The 18,655-nt window shown below is 32.0% G+C and overlaps 2 protein-coding genes and 1 long non-coding RNA gene across 4 annotated transcripts in view; 1 reads left to right on the top strand and 2 right to left on the bottom strand.

Annotated features, from left to right (window-relative positions):
• Nucleotides 1-2,831, bottom strand: part of LOC107439250 (uncharacterized) — a 13,019-nt gene extending 10,188 nt beyond the window's left edge. Inside the window, exon 1 of one of the 2 annotated variants that reach the window (XR_006225607.2) lies at nt 2,673-2,831. This is a non-coding gene — a long non-coding RNA (uncharacterized lncRNA). The remainder of the gene's footprint in view (nt 1-2,672) is intronic. The other variant, XR_011636939.1, reaches the window with a different exon arrangement.
• Nucleotides 1-18,655, top strand: part of LOC122270104 (calcitonin receptor-like) — a 223,762-nt gene that overhangs the window by 155,739 nt on the left and 49,368 nt on the right. The gene's annotated exons all lie outside the window — the stretch shown is intronic.
• On the bottom strand, nt 13,930-17,872 carry LOC107439248 (U20-hexatoxin-Hi1a). Its single transcript, XM_016051771.3, has 3 exons — nt 17,714-17,872; nt 15,710-15,821; nt 13,930-14,147 (listed from the first exon to the last, which is right to left on the bottom strand). Exons 2-3 carry the CDS (start codon nt 15,807-15,809, stop codon nt 13,987-13,989), a joined length of 261 nt encoding a protein of 86 aa, XP_015907257.1. The 5' UTR covers nt 15,810-15,821; nt 17,714-17,872; the 3' UTR covers nt 13,930-13,986.

Here is an 18,655-nt window from a genome sequence, read left to right as displayed (position 1 = left end):
CTCCACGCACTATGATGGAACTAAATGAAAACGTGATAAATTAATGTCTGATATTTACAGGCTCCCGCTAGATGGCGTACTCAAGCGTTGCGATCGCGAATTATTTTCTCTTTGTTTCCTGATGATGTTACTTCAAAATTAAAAAGTATTCAATTGCATGCGAGTGACGTCACGTATGTGTGTTGAAACTGATTGGTTGCCATTTCTTTATACCATGATTCAGCAGCCATTCAGGATCGTCACTCAGGCTTGACGTCACTTTAAAAATTGATTCAGCATTATAATATACCTAGCCTAAAAACTGTTACGTTAACACACAACCAGTTTAACTGATTTGTTGACAGTCTAGTTGCTTATGGACAACCAGCAAATTGCGGCTGCCTTCTTCATCTCGAGTTGCAAGTGTTTGTTTTTAAAGCAAAGTTTAAAAGTTAATTATTGTCCCGCATTTTTATATGTTTTGAATTTATAACTTAAAATTTTTTTATGGAATTTTAGTTTACATAATTTTTTGTTGTGAATCGATAAGAAATGAATGGTAAAAAAGAGAAAAAAGGAAAAAAAGGAGAAAAAAAATATCAAAAATAGAATAGAACGGATGGAATAAAGAAGTATGAAGAGTGCTATTTTCAAAATTATATGAAAACGTTAAATGAGTAAACGATTGATAAACAATTTAAACTTATCCGAAATTTTGTGAGATTTTTAGAGCTGATAGATTGAACGATACGATTACATTATTGCAAAATAATGAATTTTTCACATTATTCTGAAATTCTTCAGATTTCTCTCAGATGTAGTTGACTAAAAGAATGCATGAATCATTCGTCAAAAAAAATCTTTTGAAGTGATCTGAAATTAGTGAGATTTTTTTTTAGAAACAGTAGATTGAAAGACTGCAAAAAATGAATCATTCGGAAGTTTTTTCAGATCATGTTTATTAAAAAATTGCAAAAAATTAGATTGATCCAAAATTTATAATTTCTTTTATTCATACAGTTGGTACAAGAATACGATTGTGTAATAGCAAAAAACAATTTTCACGGATTTTTATAGGATCTAGTTGATTGTGTAGTAAAAAAATTGTTCTGTAAATATACTGTATAACAAACAAAAAAATGATTTGCACTAATCCGAAATGTATGAGAATTCTTTTTATATCGATTTAATTGAAAGATACGATTGTGCATTGAAAAAATAAACTTCATTGATCCAAAATTCGTAAGCAGTTTCTTAGATTCAGTTGAATGAAAGAAATAATCACTTCATTTCAATGAATTAATCATTCATTTCAGAATAAATATTTAACAGATAAGCAGATTTTTTTTAAAAAGCAACGATTAAATATTTAAAGAATTTAAAAATGGGCTATTAACTGTTTTTTTTTTAAAAAATGAGACTATTAGTAAATATGTAAAATATTTAATAAATAAATGAAAAAAATGAAGAAATGATTGAAATTAGAAGAAAACGGGACAAAATAAAGAACCGATTGGAATTTCAAAAAAAATGGAGAAGAATTGAAGAAATGATTAAAATTATAGAAGATATGAAAAAAAAAGGGATGAAATTTTTAAAAAAATGGGTAGGAAAGTTGAAACGATTGACATTGAAGAAAATGGGAAAGAATTGAAGAAATGATTAAAATTAAGGAAAATATGAAAGAAGGGAAAAAAACAGTTGAAATTTAAAAAGAATGTAAAAATGTAGAAACGATTTAAATTAAAGAAAATGGAAAAAAAGAGGAAACGATTAAAATAAAAGATAAAGGAATGATTGAAATTAAAGAAAATGAAAAAAAAAAAGAAGCAACGATTTAAATGGAAAAAAAATGTAGAAACGATTGAAATTAAAGAAAATGGGGAAACAATAAATAACGATTAAAATAAAAAAAATGGGGGGGGAATGAAAAAACGATTGAAATTAAAGAAAATTTTAAAAAAATGAGGAAAAAAACAATTCAAATTAAAAAAATTGAGAAAAAAATGGGAAAATGATTAAAATTATAAAAAATGGAAAAAAAGTTAAAAAAATTGAAATTTACGAAAATAGAAAAATTGAAGAAAAGATGGAAATTAACGACTAATAATATTTAATGGATAAAATTATGATAAGTCATATTTGTTCTTGCATGAAAAAGATTCTATTTATTATTTCCAGATAAGTACTTTACAAGTTTACGGACTTTTCGATGAATAACAACACATTGCACACAAATATCATATTACCTTCATGTAAACCGTGTTATTTAAGAAAAAAAAATTTCTTCTAAAAATACTCCCCTGAAGAATTGTAAAGTGTGAGCCTTTAAACCATTAAATTAATCAATTACAACTTTACTTGTGAGGAAAGACCGTAAATTTTAGAAAATAAACAGATTTATATTTTAAAAAAATCAACTCGGAAAAGGAATAGAAAAATAACACAAATTTCGATGAGAATTTATCTATTATTATTTTATTTAAAAGATTAGAAATGTGAAATAAAAACTTGTTTTAAAAAACTTTAATCTTAACAAAAAAATACTCTCTAATATCTAAAAATAAGCAACAAGAAGAGAGCTTAAAGTAAAAATATTAAATTCAGTAAATTAGATATTAGAACAATAAATACGTTCAAGATATGTCAGATAAGCAAAATATTGTTAAAAGAATATTTCGTTTCAAACCTACCTTTGATAGATGAACAGAATAATTCTGGCAAACAAATCTAGTGGTGAACAATATCTTCTCAACTTGCGATTTTATACCATTTCTTACACTTCTAAAACAAACATTAATTCATTTCCTAATCCTTTTACCAGTTACAATCGTAGCAGAAAAAAACAACTGTTCAGCAGTTAAATTATTAAACCACTCTTAAAGTCTGATAATTTATTTTTCTAGACGCACTGAATGTTTATCCATATGTCTTTGACGGCATTTGGGATTAAAAGTAATTTGTATTATGAGATCTGACATCTTTCATAAAATTTATACGGCAGAATATGATGTTATTGTATTTGCACACATACACAAAATACAACACTTTTACGCTTGTTTTATTTAAGAAATGTCTGATAGTTTATTTTAGTTTATTTTCTCAGCAAATTCCATAAGTTGAAAAATCCATTACTGCATTTGTAAACTAACAGTTTAATAGCCGTCGTTGAACAGCCGTCCCAATTTTGAATTTGCGACTACAAAAGCTCAACTCTGTAGCCTCGTCATTTTGAACCCAATCTAGAAGGCAAGGGAACTGCTGGATCGATTATTGAGGGAAATCCTCGGACCTTTTGATGATCTAAACCGCATTTGAGTATCATGAAGAGGAAAACCACGAAAACCTCTGTCGGTTAGCCTGACGACAAGGGAACTGTAACCCATGATCGGTCTACCATAGAGGATAATTTTCATCAGCACTGTGGATAATTTTCATCATTTATATATTTTATTATGTGGATATATTATTATGTGGATAATTTTCATTTCATAGAGGATAATTTTCATCAGCATGCGAGCCGGCTACGGAATTCATATCGATCTGCCATTTGCTGGAATTGGAACTCAGGTCACCACATTGGGAGGCGAACGTTCTATCCCTTAGTCCCCCATGGCAGAAACTAACAGTTCAGTCACCGCACGTGGCCAGCTAACCGCGTAGCGGGTTTACAACGTTGAAGTGGCCTCTACGTAAATCACTGGCCCCAAGACATCAGTGGTCCAAAAGACTCTGGCACATCGGCACCAGCGGCCACTTAGAAGCTATGTGTACGATCCCGTGCACCTAGTACCCGATCCTTCAACCCAACAGACCCACAGACCACTATGTTCCTTGTCTAGGCTTGCTGTAAGTTAAGGGGGTAGGTTACACAATTATAAATTAAGATCAAAATTAAAGTAAATTAAAGTTATACTTAAAATTATAATTAGAATAGAATGAAATTAAAATTAAAACTAAGTTAGAATTTATGTGTATACTATGATAATATAATAAAATAAAAAATTACTTCTAAAGTTGCACTTCGTAGAAATTACTAGCTATGTTACTGCAGTTAACTTAAAACTGACCCTTAAGTTTGTGGTGAAAATTGAAGAGTTAAGATGAAGCAGTCATTGGAAGAAAGAAATCATCTAAAAAACCTGGAATTCTTAAAAAAACGAAACCTGGTTTTGTTTTCACCCACCCACAATATTCGCGACAGGTTCCATAAAAATGAGCATGACGCCTCTAGCATTGTAATTGTGTCATTACACTTTGTGCTATGTTTCACTCAATTCGTACTAGGAGATTTGGCGCCTCCGACACGAAAAAAAAGGATCGCCAGCATTCAATATGCTTTCATTATAAATATGAAAAATTACAAAAATTTAGAGGATCTGTGAGATGGGGTTTGATTTGTTGACAGCACTTTGGAGTGTTAGCCTTATTGTGCACATGATGGTACATTCCCTTTCGACCCGACACAACACATTCCCTTTCGAACACATCCCTCTTATTGGCGCACCTCCGTCTGGAAGGATCAGCGTTTGTTTGTTAGGTCTTCCAACTGATACTTGGAGATTTGGAGGTGTTCACTAAATAATTAAAAAAGTTTATTAGATCTCTTTCACAATAACTGCGTATCCCAAAGATTGCGTTCCCAGAAAGAAAAAGACTAGATAATTATGACTACTAAGTTTAGTTGAGTGTTGCATCTGTTCCACTTGTTGTGTTGATTAATCGCCGTTGTTCTCTTTTGGATCTGAAAAAAGGGAAGAAACTGATTAATGAATGACTGGACTACTGTCGGGGTTTAAACATAAAAAGCTAACATCATTAAGGACAAATACATCACAATAAGTAATAATTAGCCACATCAAACATTTTTTTAAATAAATATAACATCATTGGTCCCACGGCACATCACGGCCCCGTCCCCTGGTGACAAGTGAGATAGATCAGAGGTGGGGCGTGATCAGTCAAGTTGGCTCCGTAATGGCGAGCCAGTACAGATTGTGAGGTGTACATTGTTTGTGTTGTTTATGTCTAGACTATCCATAAGGGTGAGAACATAAAATGGCATAGAGCATTGGGATAAATACAGTACAATGCAAACACATTAGAATAAATAATATCACAGGCCTGCGATGAAAAAAATACAAGGGGCTGATAGCTGAACTTAATGCATTTTTTGATGCTGAAATGATAAACACATTGAAAAATTTCCCTCACGTCACGTTTTCATGAAAAATTCAATTTTAATGGAATTTTTATGAACATTTACCATAAAATTTTAGTTTTTGAATTTCATCTCTTCTTTCTGACTAACATTTAACTTTAGTTAAATCTGCAAAAGTACCCCTTTATGACATCTTCCTGTCACCGCCCCTCTCTCTGTCCGAATATCTCTCTACCAATAGTGACGAAGGAATTCTTTTTTTCGGTTTGCTGAGTTCTGTTATATATTATTATGAATATTAGCAAGCGTAATCGGGAGTCTTTTTTCGGAAGCATTTTTAACGTCTGCTTTTCTCTGCGCTTTTAGTGAAACATGGCGGTGAAGATCATGCTGTTAAAAATGTGTTACAAACTATGTAATGCATTTTTATCTCGTGTAGTTTGCCATGAAACTTGGAGACCAGGACAAATCATGGGCTCCTCATAAAGTCTGTGTGCAGCTTCTCAATAATCTACGCTTATGACTCCGAGGAAAGAAGACTACTTCACGATTTGGAATTCCTATGACATGGAGGGAGCCTAAAAACCAATTGATGATTGTTATTTTTGTTCTTGCCATGTTCTTGGGTATAATTGGCAAAATCAAAAAGAATATCTTATCCTGATAACATTCCATCGGCAATACCTCATGGATCTGATGAGCCTTTGCCTTCAGTTATTTCTTCAGACTCGGAACAACCAGAACTTTAATACTCCGATATCGAATATAAGCCATTTGTAGCCGGTTCACCTTAGTCCTTCTCTCAGGTTGAACTTGATGATCTGACTAGAGATCTGGGCCTTTCGAAAGTGGCAGCTGAATGGTTAGGCTTTAGACTGAAAGAAAAAGACTTAATGCCCAAAGGAACATCTTTTTATTGGTACAGGAATCGAGAAGAAGAATTTGTTAAGTACTTTGATGAAGAGGTGAATTTGGTCTATTGTTCTGATGTTAATGGATTGATGAACAAATTTATTGCCATCNCAAAAGGTGATCAGCGGTCGTGGCTTACAATCGAGGTTGCCCGTGGCAAAAATGCAACAGAATGCTATCGAGGATTAGTGGAAGCCTTTGGAGCAAATGCTTTACCATATAGGACAGTAGCACGGTGGATTCAAGCATCTCGTCTTTTTTCGTCATTAAGCCTTTTCATAGCATGCTTTAGAGTGATGGAAACAAGACTCCTCACTTTAACGCCACGCAACAACTACCCTTCTAAGCAAATCGACTGTTTTTTGCACTCTACACATCGACAACAGCGCCACCTCACCGCACCCATACCCTATTTACGCATGAGCGCCCTTTTGTGAGTTTCAAGGTTAAGTTGCCACTATTTAATTTACAACCCTCGTATATCAATCACAGTTAGACCATTTGCTGTGATTTGAAAGTTATCTTCATGCTTATTGGTCAACAAGGTAGATTTATAAAGTTCCCATGTTTCATTTGTGAGTGGGACAGCGGTGACAAGACTCAACATTGGGTCAAAAAAGAATGGTAGAAAAGACAAAATCTTGACCCAGTCCAAAAACATATTGTTACCCCCTCTACATATAAAATTAGGTGTAATAAAGCAGTTTGTCAAGACTGCTCCAAATGATGGTTATTGTTTCAAACACTTTGTACAAAAAGTTTCCAGCTCAGGTTTATTCCAAGCCAAGTTGAAAGAGAGAATCTTTGTTGGTCCAGATATCAGCAAACTAATGAAGAATAAAGAATTTCTGATTAACATGACATTAACGAAAAAGAAGCTTGGATTATCTTCAAAGATGTCGTCGGAATATTTCTGGGTCACTACAAGGATCCTGACTATAAAGCAATTGTAATCAAAATGGTGGACAAATTTAAAACTTTGGGTTGATCCATGAGTGTCAAAATGCATTTCCCCTTTACTATCCTGTGAGCTTTGCCCCCGAAAATTTAGGAGCAGTCTGCAAAGAACATAGTGAAAGGTTTCATCAAGATATCAGGGATATGGAGCATAAATATAAAGGAAGATTTGACAAGAACATGCTCACCGACTACTGTTGGAGGTTTGCTCGAGATATGCCTGAGGTTAAGCATAAAATAAGATAATAAAAAATAAGTTTCACAGGAAAACGAGTATGCACCTAAATAGAATTTTTTTGCTTTGTTTCTTGTTTCAAACTTTCACGTACACATACACAATATTTGCTATATCTAGGACAATCGAAAATTTTGCTTAAGTTACCTTAATAAAAATATAATGGTATGTTGGTGATTTTCTTCTAGAAACTGATGTAAAAAGTTTAAACTAAAGGAACTTATTGTTTTTCTCTCAACCAGAGGTGATTTGTGTGATCTGGCAACAGCATTTTTCATTCATTTTAACCTATAAAAAATTAGCCGATCACTCAAAAATTAATTTCCTTTCACAAGATTCAATTTTTCGTAGATCAAAATGAATAAAAACGACAGTTACCAGATAGTACATGCAAAATTGTTTGACAGAATACCTTTTCAAATACGATTTTAGTAAAAATATCGATATCAATTTTACAAAAATTCCTGACGTGATAGGGGAAAATGAAGGTCGTTTTCGAAATCAGCACATCCAATAACATATAAATCAACAATTACTTCCCTTGTATTTTGCAGAAACTTTAATTTCGCGGGCTTGTGTATTTAGCCGCATCACAACATATAGTTTTTATATATATTTATGACCCCAAGAGCCCCACCCGAAGTGATCGGCCTACCTAAAAGCTGGCGCCTCCCTTTTGAGCAAGATAAAAAAGCCTTTCAAAACAATCAATCTAGTTTTAAAACAAATTTTGTCGTAATTTGTTTTATTATTGACATTATGAATAAAATATTTATGAAGAATTTTATTTAATGAATAAGTATGAAGCTGCGAAAATGTGTCGCAATTTAAATAACTATAGTGAATTGCATTTTCAGCCTTCATAAAATTCTGAGTTTACAAGCTTTTGAGTGTACAAACTGGAGCCACACCTGTAAAATTTTGAGAACAAGAGACTCCTTACAAATCAGTCCCCTCTAAAAATAGGGGGGAAAAAGGAAGAAAATATGCTTCCACGCAAAATTCTCATTCAATTCCTGGTCACAATGATGAATTATAAAACAAAAACAAAAAAAAACATGCGTATAATTGTGACATAATGTGGTCTGTTAACTAATGTGGTCTGTAAATTATGAGTTAACAGACTTTTGATTGTACAACCCGGAGCCCCACCTGCAAAATATTTTAACCGGAGGAGCTTTTAGAATCTCCTTCCCACTAAAAAATGGAAGAAGAAAAAAAACGGATAAATACTTCTAATCAAAACGATATTTCAATTTCGCAATGATGAATTATGAAACATAAACATACTTAATCATGCGGCATGATAATGTGCATTAAATTTTGGTTTAACAAGATTTTGGTTGTACAAACCGGGGTCCCATCTACAAAATGTTTGAAACCAGGGTAATGTTAAAAGTCAACCCTCAACCTAAAACCGAAAGAAAGTGGGGGGGGAGGAAAATATACTTCAATTTCGCAATGATGAATTACGAAACAAAAGCATACTTACTAGTGCGTCAATAATATTTATTTCTATTAAACATTTTCATGGCGATTTTGAATTCCTATTTTATATTTTAATATTAATCAGAAAAAAATTTGCATATATTATAAAATTTATTCAGCTTTATCAAAATTAACTGAAGAAAATTCGATAGGTTTAAACTCCTTGCAAAAAAAAATTACATCATTTACAACCAATTTTGCGAAACAAATCGAATACTTTAATGCATTTTTTTTAAAGAAATTAATTTTAAAGTTAACATATTTTATTCTCTTTAATCAAATTTAGTTATAATCGATAAAAATCGAAGCAATACAGTATTTTGTAGTTCTTCCTTCCTTTTCCTTACTATTCAAATCTTTCCTCACTTGTTCGTTTTGGCCAATGTCAAAGGTAATTAACGCCTTTTCAAAGAGGAAAGGGGTTGTCACAGTGTTTCTCAGAAATCAGGACCCCCTAGGAAATGGCTTAATTGATCAGATCAAATTGAAGAGACCTTTAGGTCAAACTTGAATGTCAAAATGTTTTACAACTATTATTGAATTTTCTCACTCCCAGGTTAGAGGAGGGGAGCAGTTATTTTGAATATAGTTTATATAGAATATGTTGCGAGTCTCACCATTCTATTGGTTCCACATTTTTATTCTCTTTTCTAGACTTATAGATGTATTGTCAAAGATTATGAATCCTGTGCAGCTAAAAATTGTATTTCAGTTGAAAGCAGTTTCACCTAAGCAAACTTAAGAAATGTGTTTCGTAAATGGCTGCAACATCTCGAAATCAGTATGAACAACATCAACTGATTTTTGTTGATTTCAAATTGATTATGTAACGAAAAGTAATTACCTAAATGCTAATATCTCATAGCACCCATTACAACGTATGCATGTCAATATTTTTTGCCGATATGTAAGACTATTGGTTTTATTGTCTATACTTTTTTTTTTACACAAAATTGTTTTCACGTATCAGTTCTAAAAAAGTTGAAATGCCCTTCTCTGTGAAAAATATTTATAACAAACTTTTTTGCTTCGGGGAATTTAAATATTGATTGAGCCAAAACCAAAACGTGTTTAAACGACGTTTGTAGCTGTTTCGACAGACTAGGGTAGAAAAAAAATATGAGAATTTTTTGGAAACAGAACAAACTACTTTCCTGCTATATATTTTATTGATAACTAAATGAATACCCGGTCTTCGAAAGGGGTGAACAAAAGAAAGTAAAGATAGATAGATACTTAATTTACATCGCGGATAATTTACAGAGCTGTTCAATGGACTATTGGCGACGGTCTGGGAAACATCCTTGAGGATGACCCAAAGACCATCGCAATTTTGAGGCATCTTGAGGATGCCATCGCAATTTTAATCCTCTGCAGAGGTGATGGCACATCTGCTTCGATAGCCCGACGACCTACTCGAAGTCGAGCAGTTTACGGTACAGTTTAATGAGGAACGAAACCACGCACCCTCGATCCCTACGCAGACTGATCCAAGTGGTCACCCATTCCCTTACTGACCTCAACTAGTGATACTTGACTTCGGTGTTCTACTGGGAACCGTGTCTTAAAATCATTCCATTGCGGACTTCACGTTAAAGAATGTGTATGAATGAGTATGGAAAGAAATTAATGACTCCAATAGTTTGAAAGATAAGTTGCTAAATTAATACGGAAAGAAATTTTTTCCTTCCACATCTATTTTTGAATTTATGAGTTTTAAACAGTCAGTAGACATGCTAGTCGAAATATATTTTGCCATGAGCTGTACAGAAAAGTAAACTTCTATATTTTGGTCAATGTGACCACGCGAAAAAAGAGATCCAAGGAAAGAACATGTTGTTCAGCATTCTTAAGCTTAACATGCACCGCCAACATTTTACGTGGTGTTTTGGCAAGAAACCCGCAAGACTTTTAAGAGCTCAAAAAGTTTATCATCCTCGAAGAAACTGCGTAGTTAGCTGCACGTGCTAACAATAATCCTTTTGTGCCAGAGGTATTTAAAGACAGTAATGGCAGTATGCGCCAGTTTGACTTCCACCATTCAAAGCCTAACTGCGAAGGTTAAAAAGTTCGAAACAGACTCAGCTAGACGAGGAAACGTATGTCACATACTTGGTAATGATTTCTTAAGAAATGAATCTTTCGATATTCTTTAACATTCAAAATTTTTAAAATGACCCATAACATTCACTGATCTCTCCTATTACAAAAACCCAGAAATATATTGAATTATATAAAACCTTGTGAATGTGTGCATTATAATTTCTTCCAGATATTTAATATTATTTTACTGGAACTTTTTCGTGATTTGCCCTACAACTCTGTGTATAATTAAAATAAAGCAATTTCGGTTTCAGTATAAAATGTTCATACTTAAAGAAGTTAAAAACAACTTGAAAAATACAATTAAGACTTATAAAAGGTTCATGTGTTCAAATGCTAAAATCTTTGAAAATTATAAATTATTTATAAATAGATTCAAATTTTATTTATTTTTAAAGGAGATGAAAACGAAAACAATCTTTGCTTTTTTGGGCAGAAATCAACTAAAAACAAATCTGTTTCCTAGAAACATTATTTTCTATTAACTGTTAGGGAAAAAAACACCTTTCCGAACCGAGTTAACTCAAAAAAGATGAATGAATTCGGTTTTCTTATTCTCTCTGATTAGTTGCAGGGCTATTCCACGGTAACTTACGTTACATTCACATAAACTTTATTGCACTGAGAACTTAAAAGCAAACGAATAATACTAATACACACATTAAAATAAAGTGATTTCTAAAAATTACAATCAGAACCAAAAGGAATCTAATTAAAATAATTAATATTTTTCAATTTAAACAGCGTAAAAACCTAAAATTAGTGTGGTATAAATTAAATATAATTTTCTATATGGGTAACTTACGTTACAGTAACTTACGTTACGAAATTCACTTTGTATCAAACTTTTATTTCAATAATGTACAAATGCAAATCAAGATATTTAAACAGTATAATGCAAGGGAGAAAAAGTGCACATGAAGTAAATTCAGAAACATTTGATTCACACATAACTGTAAACTTATAAAGTTTCCTGTTATTAACTAGCGCAGGGGACTCAATTCTTTTCACCATGTTTTCCTTCTGGTAGAATATTTCATCTCTTTTTTTCTGGCCATTTACAATAGATTCCTTCAGCAGCCATTACATTGACTTTAAATTCTTGCTCTTCAACAGACATTACCACACCGGGATGTAACATGTCCTCGCATCTAATCATATATCACCCCCCAGCTTTTATCTTGGATTCATCATTTTCTTTTTCAAAATCTTTCACTAAAAAAACCCTTCTGGTATGCCTTCTTGTACTTTTAAATGGTAGATTATCTTAATGTTTTTAATCTGTGGAGCTTTTGAGAACAGACTAGACACTCCACTCATCTGCTCTAGATACTCGCACTCATCTGTTTTTTTTCTAAACATGAAATACATTTCGAAAGACGGAACATTACGAATTTTGCTGAAGGCTTCCTTAGTCAATCAACTTTTCATGATACTTACAAAGATAAACATTTCTTGGAAGTTTGCTACTAAGCAAGACATGCTTTGGACGGAGCTCAAAGAATTTAGTTTTTCCAATTTTGTATTCTAGATTTTCTTCCATAAACATTTGGTGCATTTCTCGAACTGAATGAAGAAGATGCCGTGCTTGTACTTTCTTTTTTGCTACCATTAACATCTCTAATTATAACTACATCCTTAACTCCTGGTGCTTGTCGAGAGATTTCGTCCAATTTTGAAAACATATGAATGCCAACACCCAAATTAATAACTTAATGCAAAGATTTTCATTAAAATTAATATCTTAAGGCAGTGATAATTTATTTAAACTTTGGTATTGTAACTGGATACATCTTATTTAGTTTATATGCCAATTTTCAAGAGAAATAGAATCATTTCACATTGGTAACTTACATTGCATGCATGTCAGTAACTTACGTTACACATATTGAATAGTGCACAAAACAATAAATAAGTAATATTTGAAAAGAAAACTATTGCTGCTTATTCAGTGTTAGCCTCTAAGAAAGAAAAAGTATTATTCTTACTTTTGTATCACTTGTTCTTTTTTACAAATAAAAACGTTTCCTAGTTTTTGGTAACTTACGTTACATGCATTAATGTTTAGTTGAAATTTATATAATTAAGTGAATTTAACAACAAAAACTTATTTTAACACCGCACAATATTTCTATTAAGGGTAAAAAGCAATATTTATTCTTTGGAACATTTTGAAATGAAAATAATGTTAATTTACTGATTTTCAAAATCTGACCATGTTCTTCACCCAAATCAGAACAAGCAAATGCCTATGCTCAATGGGTTACCAACACTAAAAAACTAAATTCTCAAAAGAAATTATTATAAATTATCAAACTTCAATCCCTTCTAATTCAAAAAACATCCAAAATAATAACGTTATTCTTATTTGAATTTCCCAATGCTTTTCCCCTTTTTCATGGAATTGCCCTGCTAACAAAGAAGTATTTCTCTGTTGTCGATTTCGCAGTTAGAGTATTAACTTTCTCCCTCCTTCTATGGTGGCAGTTCTTAGCATCTTTTTGGGACGACGCCAAATATATATATAACTTCCTAGCACCCCACTTTTCGATCCAGATTTTACAAAATTTTTGTCTACCCTGTAATTTGAGGGTCAGAAATATGTTCAAAAAATATATGTATATTCAGAGAAAGTGAGTTTTTGTGTCAGATTTCGTAGTTTAAATAATAGTTAACACTAATTAATTAGTATATTAGAACTCCCTAAAGAAACCAGTAAAATAACATTTAGTGCATGAAAATCTGATTATTAGAACGAAAGATATTCAGGGTGATATCGCTCTTTTCAAGTATAAAAAGAACATATGANTATATATACATCCTTTGAAAGCACTTAATGACGAAAAATATATGAACATCGTCATAAATTAAATACCACTTCTTCCTATGTGGCTGAGAAGTAATGACATTTAGTAGTCACTCGAGAGAATTTTGAAAAAACCTGATTACGATTATGTTATCGAATTGTATAAAAACAGTAGCTTGTAGAGAGAATCCGATTGCAGATTAGAAATCAGGGATGTGATAGTATCTAAAATAAGCGAAAAACAAAAAAAATAAATTGTTCACCAATATAATTCAAGAAAGACAAAGATTTGTTTTAAAAAATCAATGTTTATTTCGATGATTTCTTTCTAGTTAAGCAAGACATCTAATGGCAGTCGCTTCGGTGTCCTTGCTTGGGTGGACCTTGAGGTTCTCCTGCTTTGTTCACACAGAAACAGAACAATGTTCCGCCCTCGCTTTTCCTGCACTGCTCTGCTTTATAATCACCATTGGGATAGCAATTAGGAACATAGGCATTGGGATCCTCTACAAATATATAAATGTCTCATTAGGATATTTTTGGTATAAACATGAATAGAATCTGTTAAAAACCATGCGTTCTTTCAGTTATGGGAAATACTCAAAATGTAGTAGCATTACACAAAGCTGAAATTAAATGTTCTAACGACAATGGGATACCTGTAAGTGACGTAGAGTGGGTATAACTATCCTGATGGGTTGTTGAAATGTGGCATTTGCTTACGTTAGCAACTGTTCTTTCCATTCTATTTCGAGTTAGCCAAGTCCGTCAAGTATCAATTCTGTTTAGTGGCTCATTCTATATTCCCACACAAAGATTCTTTCATAATAATTTCAATTATTTCACTATATATTTCTTACTTGAAACAAAGACGGGCATGAAGTGTAGAACATAAAAAACTGATTAACATCGAAGTTGCCAGGTAACAAAATATATCACGGTTACAATAAAATACATTAAAAAATAATAAATCTAAGTTAAGGACGACGACGAGAAAGAATTATATTTCAGGAAATTCAATGTGCGATACGGAGCCGTATTTAATCAACTTTACATTAATTAACATTCTGACTTATGTGGAGAAACTTAGCTCAACTTTAACATGCTATTTTTCTTATAAATGATCAACTGGAGATGACGTCGTATATCACACGTGTGGGTATTCTGATCATCTTCTTCTTGAAGTGCAAGTACCCAATTTATTTTAAACCCTAACTAAGATTAAAATTATTAGGATAAATTTATAATTATGTCTAGTGATCCGAATTAATGCAAATTATTGTAAAAGTTTTCTATTACATACTTTAAAAAAAGTTTTTTTTTAATGAATGGGCCAATCTGAGTTAAAATATACTAAACTTGAAAGATATCTCGAAAAATTGGAAGCTAACTCCATCAGACGCAAGTGTGGAAGTGTGTTTTTAGATAGTTAATCAGACGCGTATTAAGCTCTCTTAGTCTTTAGAAAAATAAATTGCACATTTAAATAATTCGTTACGAGAATTTTAAGAGATTAATATAATGAAATATGCATAAATTTCCACAAGTGTTAGTTTCAATAATTACTTAGTGGAAAATTTTTGTTGCGTTTATACAATCACCTGATTTTACCTAACTCAGGAGCGAAAATTTTATATCTAGAACAAGTTTTGTTGCGAAAGTTTAAAATTTTTTTAAAAGAAAATTTTTATTTTAAGACTCGTTTATTTTTGTCTCAATGTGCAAGTTTATAAAGAGCGTAGGGGTTTATATGCATACCTATACACTTGTTTCTCCCGTTGAAAATAACACTTTGGACAAAAAAAACATATGACTTTAACGTATCGCATCGTAAATTAAATGTATTATTGCCTTCTTCCTACCACTCCTTATGTAGCAGAGAAGTGGCGACATTTAGATGTCACTCGAGTGAATTTTAAAAACATCCTGGCTATGAATATATTATTGAATTGCATAAAAACTGTTAGTGAGAAATCGATCGTGGATTCGAAATCAGCGACTCGAAAATCTCTTGCAACAGAAGAAGAATTTTTTTTTATTTATCTCAAGAAAAATTGCAAACACTTACTTGACTGCTGTGCCTCTTTTCGCTGTTTATTGCATGCTGGATGATCAGCTAAAGCAACAGCAATGACGCTGAGGACAAGTAGAACAATGTAAACCTTCATTTTCTCTTCTGTCTGTTAAGAAAAAAATATCAGTTAATCATTCGTTTGTAAATAGTAGCGACTAGTGATTGTTCTAAAAGTTTCCTTTTAAAAATGTAATATAAAAACACTGCTCCGAATGACCAAGGCTTCATTTATTTATTTTTTTAAGATAGGCCTGTTTCCCTGCTGTCTAAATTCAAATTAGCGTTACGGTTGCATGGTAAGGCTATTTAAACGTCGCAGCACATGCGCGAAATTTATTGCTGGTTCAAGAAATGAGAAATAAAGGTTAAAAAATCCGATTATTGCAACGGTTAATCACGAAGAAAGGTCTCAAAATACTTATAACTAGAAATGACAGCTAGAAGTAGCAAAGTTTGCGATTCTGAGCATAATTCTTGGTCTAGTTAATTTGATTTTTAGGGTATTTAGCCATTGCTATTCATGAATAACTCAAAACGCTCCATTGTTACTGCTAGTTTTAGTTTGTAATACTCTACAATTTTTAAAAACTTTTGCAGAAGGCTGAGCAGTTGACATTCCTGCTCATTAGTTTATAACTGTGGCGGAATATACTTAACGAGCATCTTGATATGCGTATTTGAAAACAATAGACATAGCTCGAAATACGGGGGCTTACACAACGCCTCCTGTAACTTTAAGTCTCCACGCTGTTTCTTGTAGGTAGTCTGATCAGACTACTATGAAGGTAAACCAATTAGTGAAGGAACCATTTAATAAGAAATCTATTAAAAATTAGAAAGTGGTAGCAAATATATGTCTAAAAATTTGTTTAATTTTTGAATATAACTAGTTTGTTTTATTTACTTGTCAACCACTATAGATTCAATTCTCAAATATATGTGATAAAATTATCTCAAGTCCTTTTAAAATAGAACTTGGGTTCATGCGCACAAGTAGTTCGTTTTTTAAATAATCTGCGCAGACTACCTATAAGAAACCGCGTGGAGCCTTTCTGATGTAGGAGGTGATGGTTTATATGAATGTTTAGAGCTATTCTCACTTAATCCTAACTATACATTACGCGAGTGCAAATGTTTCCAAATTACACGTAAAAAAATCTGCATGCGATTTCATAAGCAATCAACGCTGCTTAACTGTAACTCCGCATCACATAATTATAGTGAAGAGTAAAAACCGTGTAAATCAAAATTACTAAACCAAAAATCATATGTTAAGAAACTTCAATTCGAAAATATTTATTCACTGTGTTGAGCAAGTCGGCATCTCTGCGTTAAGATCATTTGTTTTTTGCCTTAAGAGTAATTTTCAAAGGAGCTATCATATGTATATGTACGTATATAAACCTATACAAATTCTTTATGAACATTCGGTCAAAAAAAATAAACTAAAAATGCTATTTTGAAGAAAAAAAATCTACAGCTTTGGGAGCAAAACTAATTTCCGAAATCACCACACTCGTATACATTAAGATCAAGTATTTGTATAAATGCAGCAAGAAAATTGTTCCCCAAAGTAATTGGAAGTGTATTTTTTTATTAAATGTGTATTTGAAAATATAAATTAGCAATAATTTGGTATGCACATTATTTCAGTTTTTTTATATTGAAAATAAAGAAGATGCGTTTTATGCTGGTACAGTTTCACTTACGTTCATTATTTTCAAACTATACAGTGTGTATCCATGTTATTTAGCCTGTGTTTCCGGCTATGTTTATTGTCTTAAACTTGCTTTGTGAGCTATATCCACCATTTTAAATTATTCCCACTATCTTAAAACGTGCATTTTGAATCACAAAAGATAGTCAAAATTTCGAGGACTAAAGGTAAGGTTTTAAAAACTTCAGTGCTTGGTGTCTTCCATATTTTTCAGATAAGCAAAAAATAATTAAAAGAATACAAAAAATTAAAAAGAAAATATTAATTCATGTAACGCTTACCTCTGGAAGTCGATCTCTATGGTTCAGGCAACTCTAATCAAAGTGGTGAAGAACATCTTCTCGACTTCCCATTTTATACCATTCTGTCCGCTCTCAAAACAAACATTAATTCATATCCTTATTATTCATTGATCCAAATATAAGAACAAAAACAGCAGTTAATATAAATGACTGTTAAATTCTGATCATTTATTATTCTGGATAAATCCAATGTTTATTCATATGCATTTGATGACTATCCGAAATACAAGTAATTTGGTAATTTATACAAAAAGTAAAATGCTTCTATGTTTATTTTGTTTTACATATATTTATTGAGTTTATATTGGTATTGAAATCTCAACCTTGAAATATCCTTTACTGGCTTCGTAAACTTATAATTCGTAATCATTCAGTATTCCTGGAAATAAAAATGATTCTAAAGGAATAATGTCATTCCTTTTATAGACAGAGAATCAAAAACAGTAGTTATTCATCTGTATTCATTCTTATTAAAGCAACATTTTAACTCTCTACTTCTTCGCATAAAAATTTTATGTTTAATAATTGTTTATTTTGAAATACCTTAATCGATACTTTCAGAAGCTATGTTATTTATTCAAATGCAAGAAAGAGTTTCCATTCCAGCGTTGAAGCTCATAAAAAGACAACGAATTTTTCCCCCCTCTTAAGTGCAACAAAATAGCAACAGTTACCCGGTCACGGATGCCTTTCTTTTGTACTATGCTTAACTGCCTGCACTTAAAATGAGGTTATCATTTTTTTTCTTGCTTTTCTTTTAATTTTAATTGAGAGCTTGGAAAATTCTTTTTAATCGTTTGGTAATTTCTTTTGATTAGAATTTCATAAGTGCTCTTCGATATTTTTATCTTTAAATGATGTAAATTTGCAGGGTTGCCACAGGCGACTATAAAAGCAAGAAGTGGAGACTAATATATTTCA

This window comes from Parasteatoda tepidariorum, chromosome 6 (genome assembly GCF_043381705.1).
Source record: "Parasteatoda tepidariorum isolate YZ-2023 chromosome 6, CAS_Ptep_4.0, whole genome shotgun sequence".
NCBI classification, from domain to species: Eukaryota; Metazoa; Arthropoda; class Arachnida; order Araneae; family Theridiidae; genus Parasteatoda; species Parasteatoda tepidariorum.
Note: the sequence above shows the minus strand (reverse complement) of the source record. Positions and strands in the feature narration are given on the sequence as shown.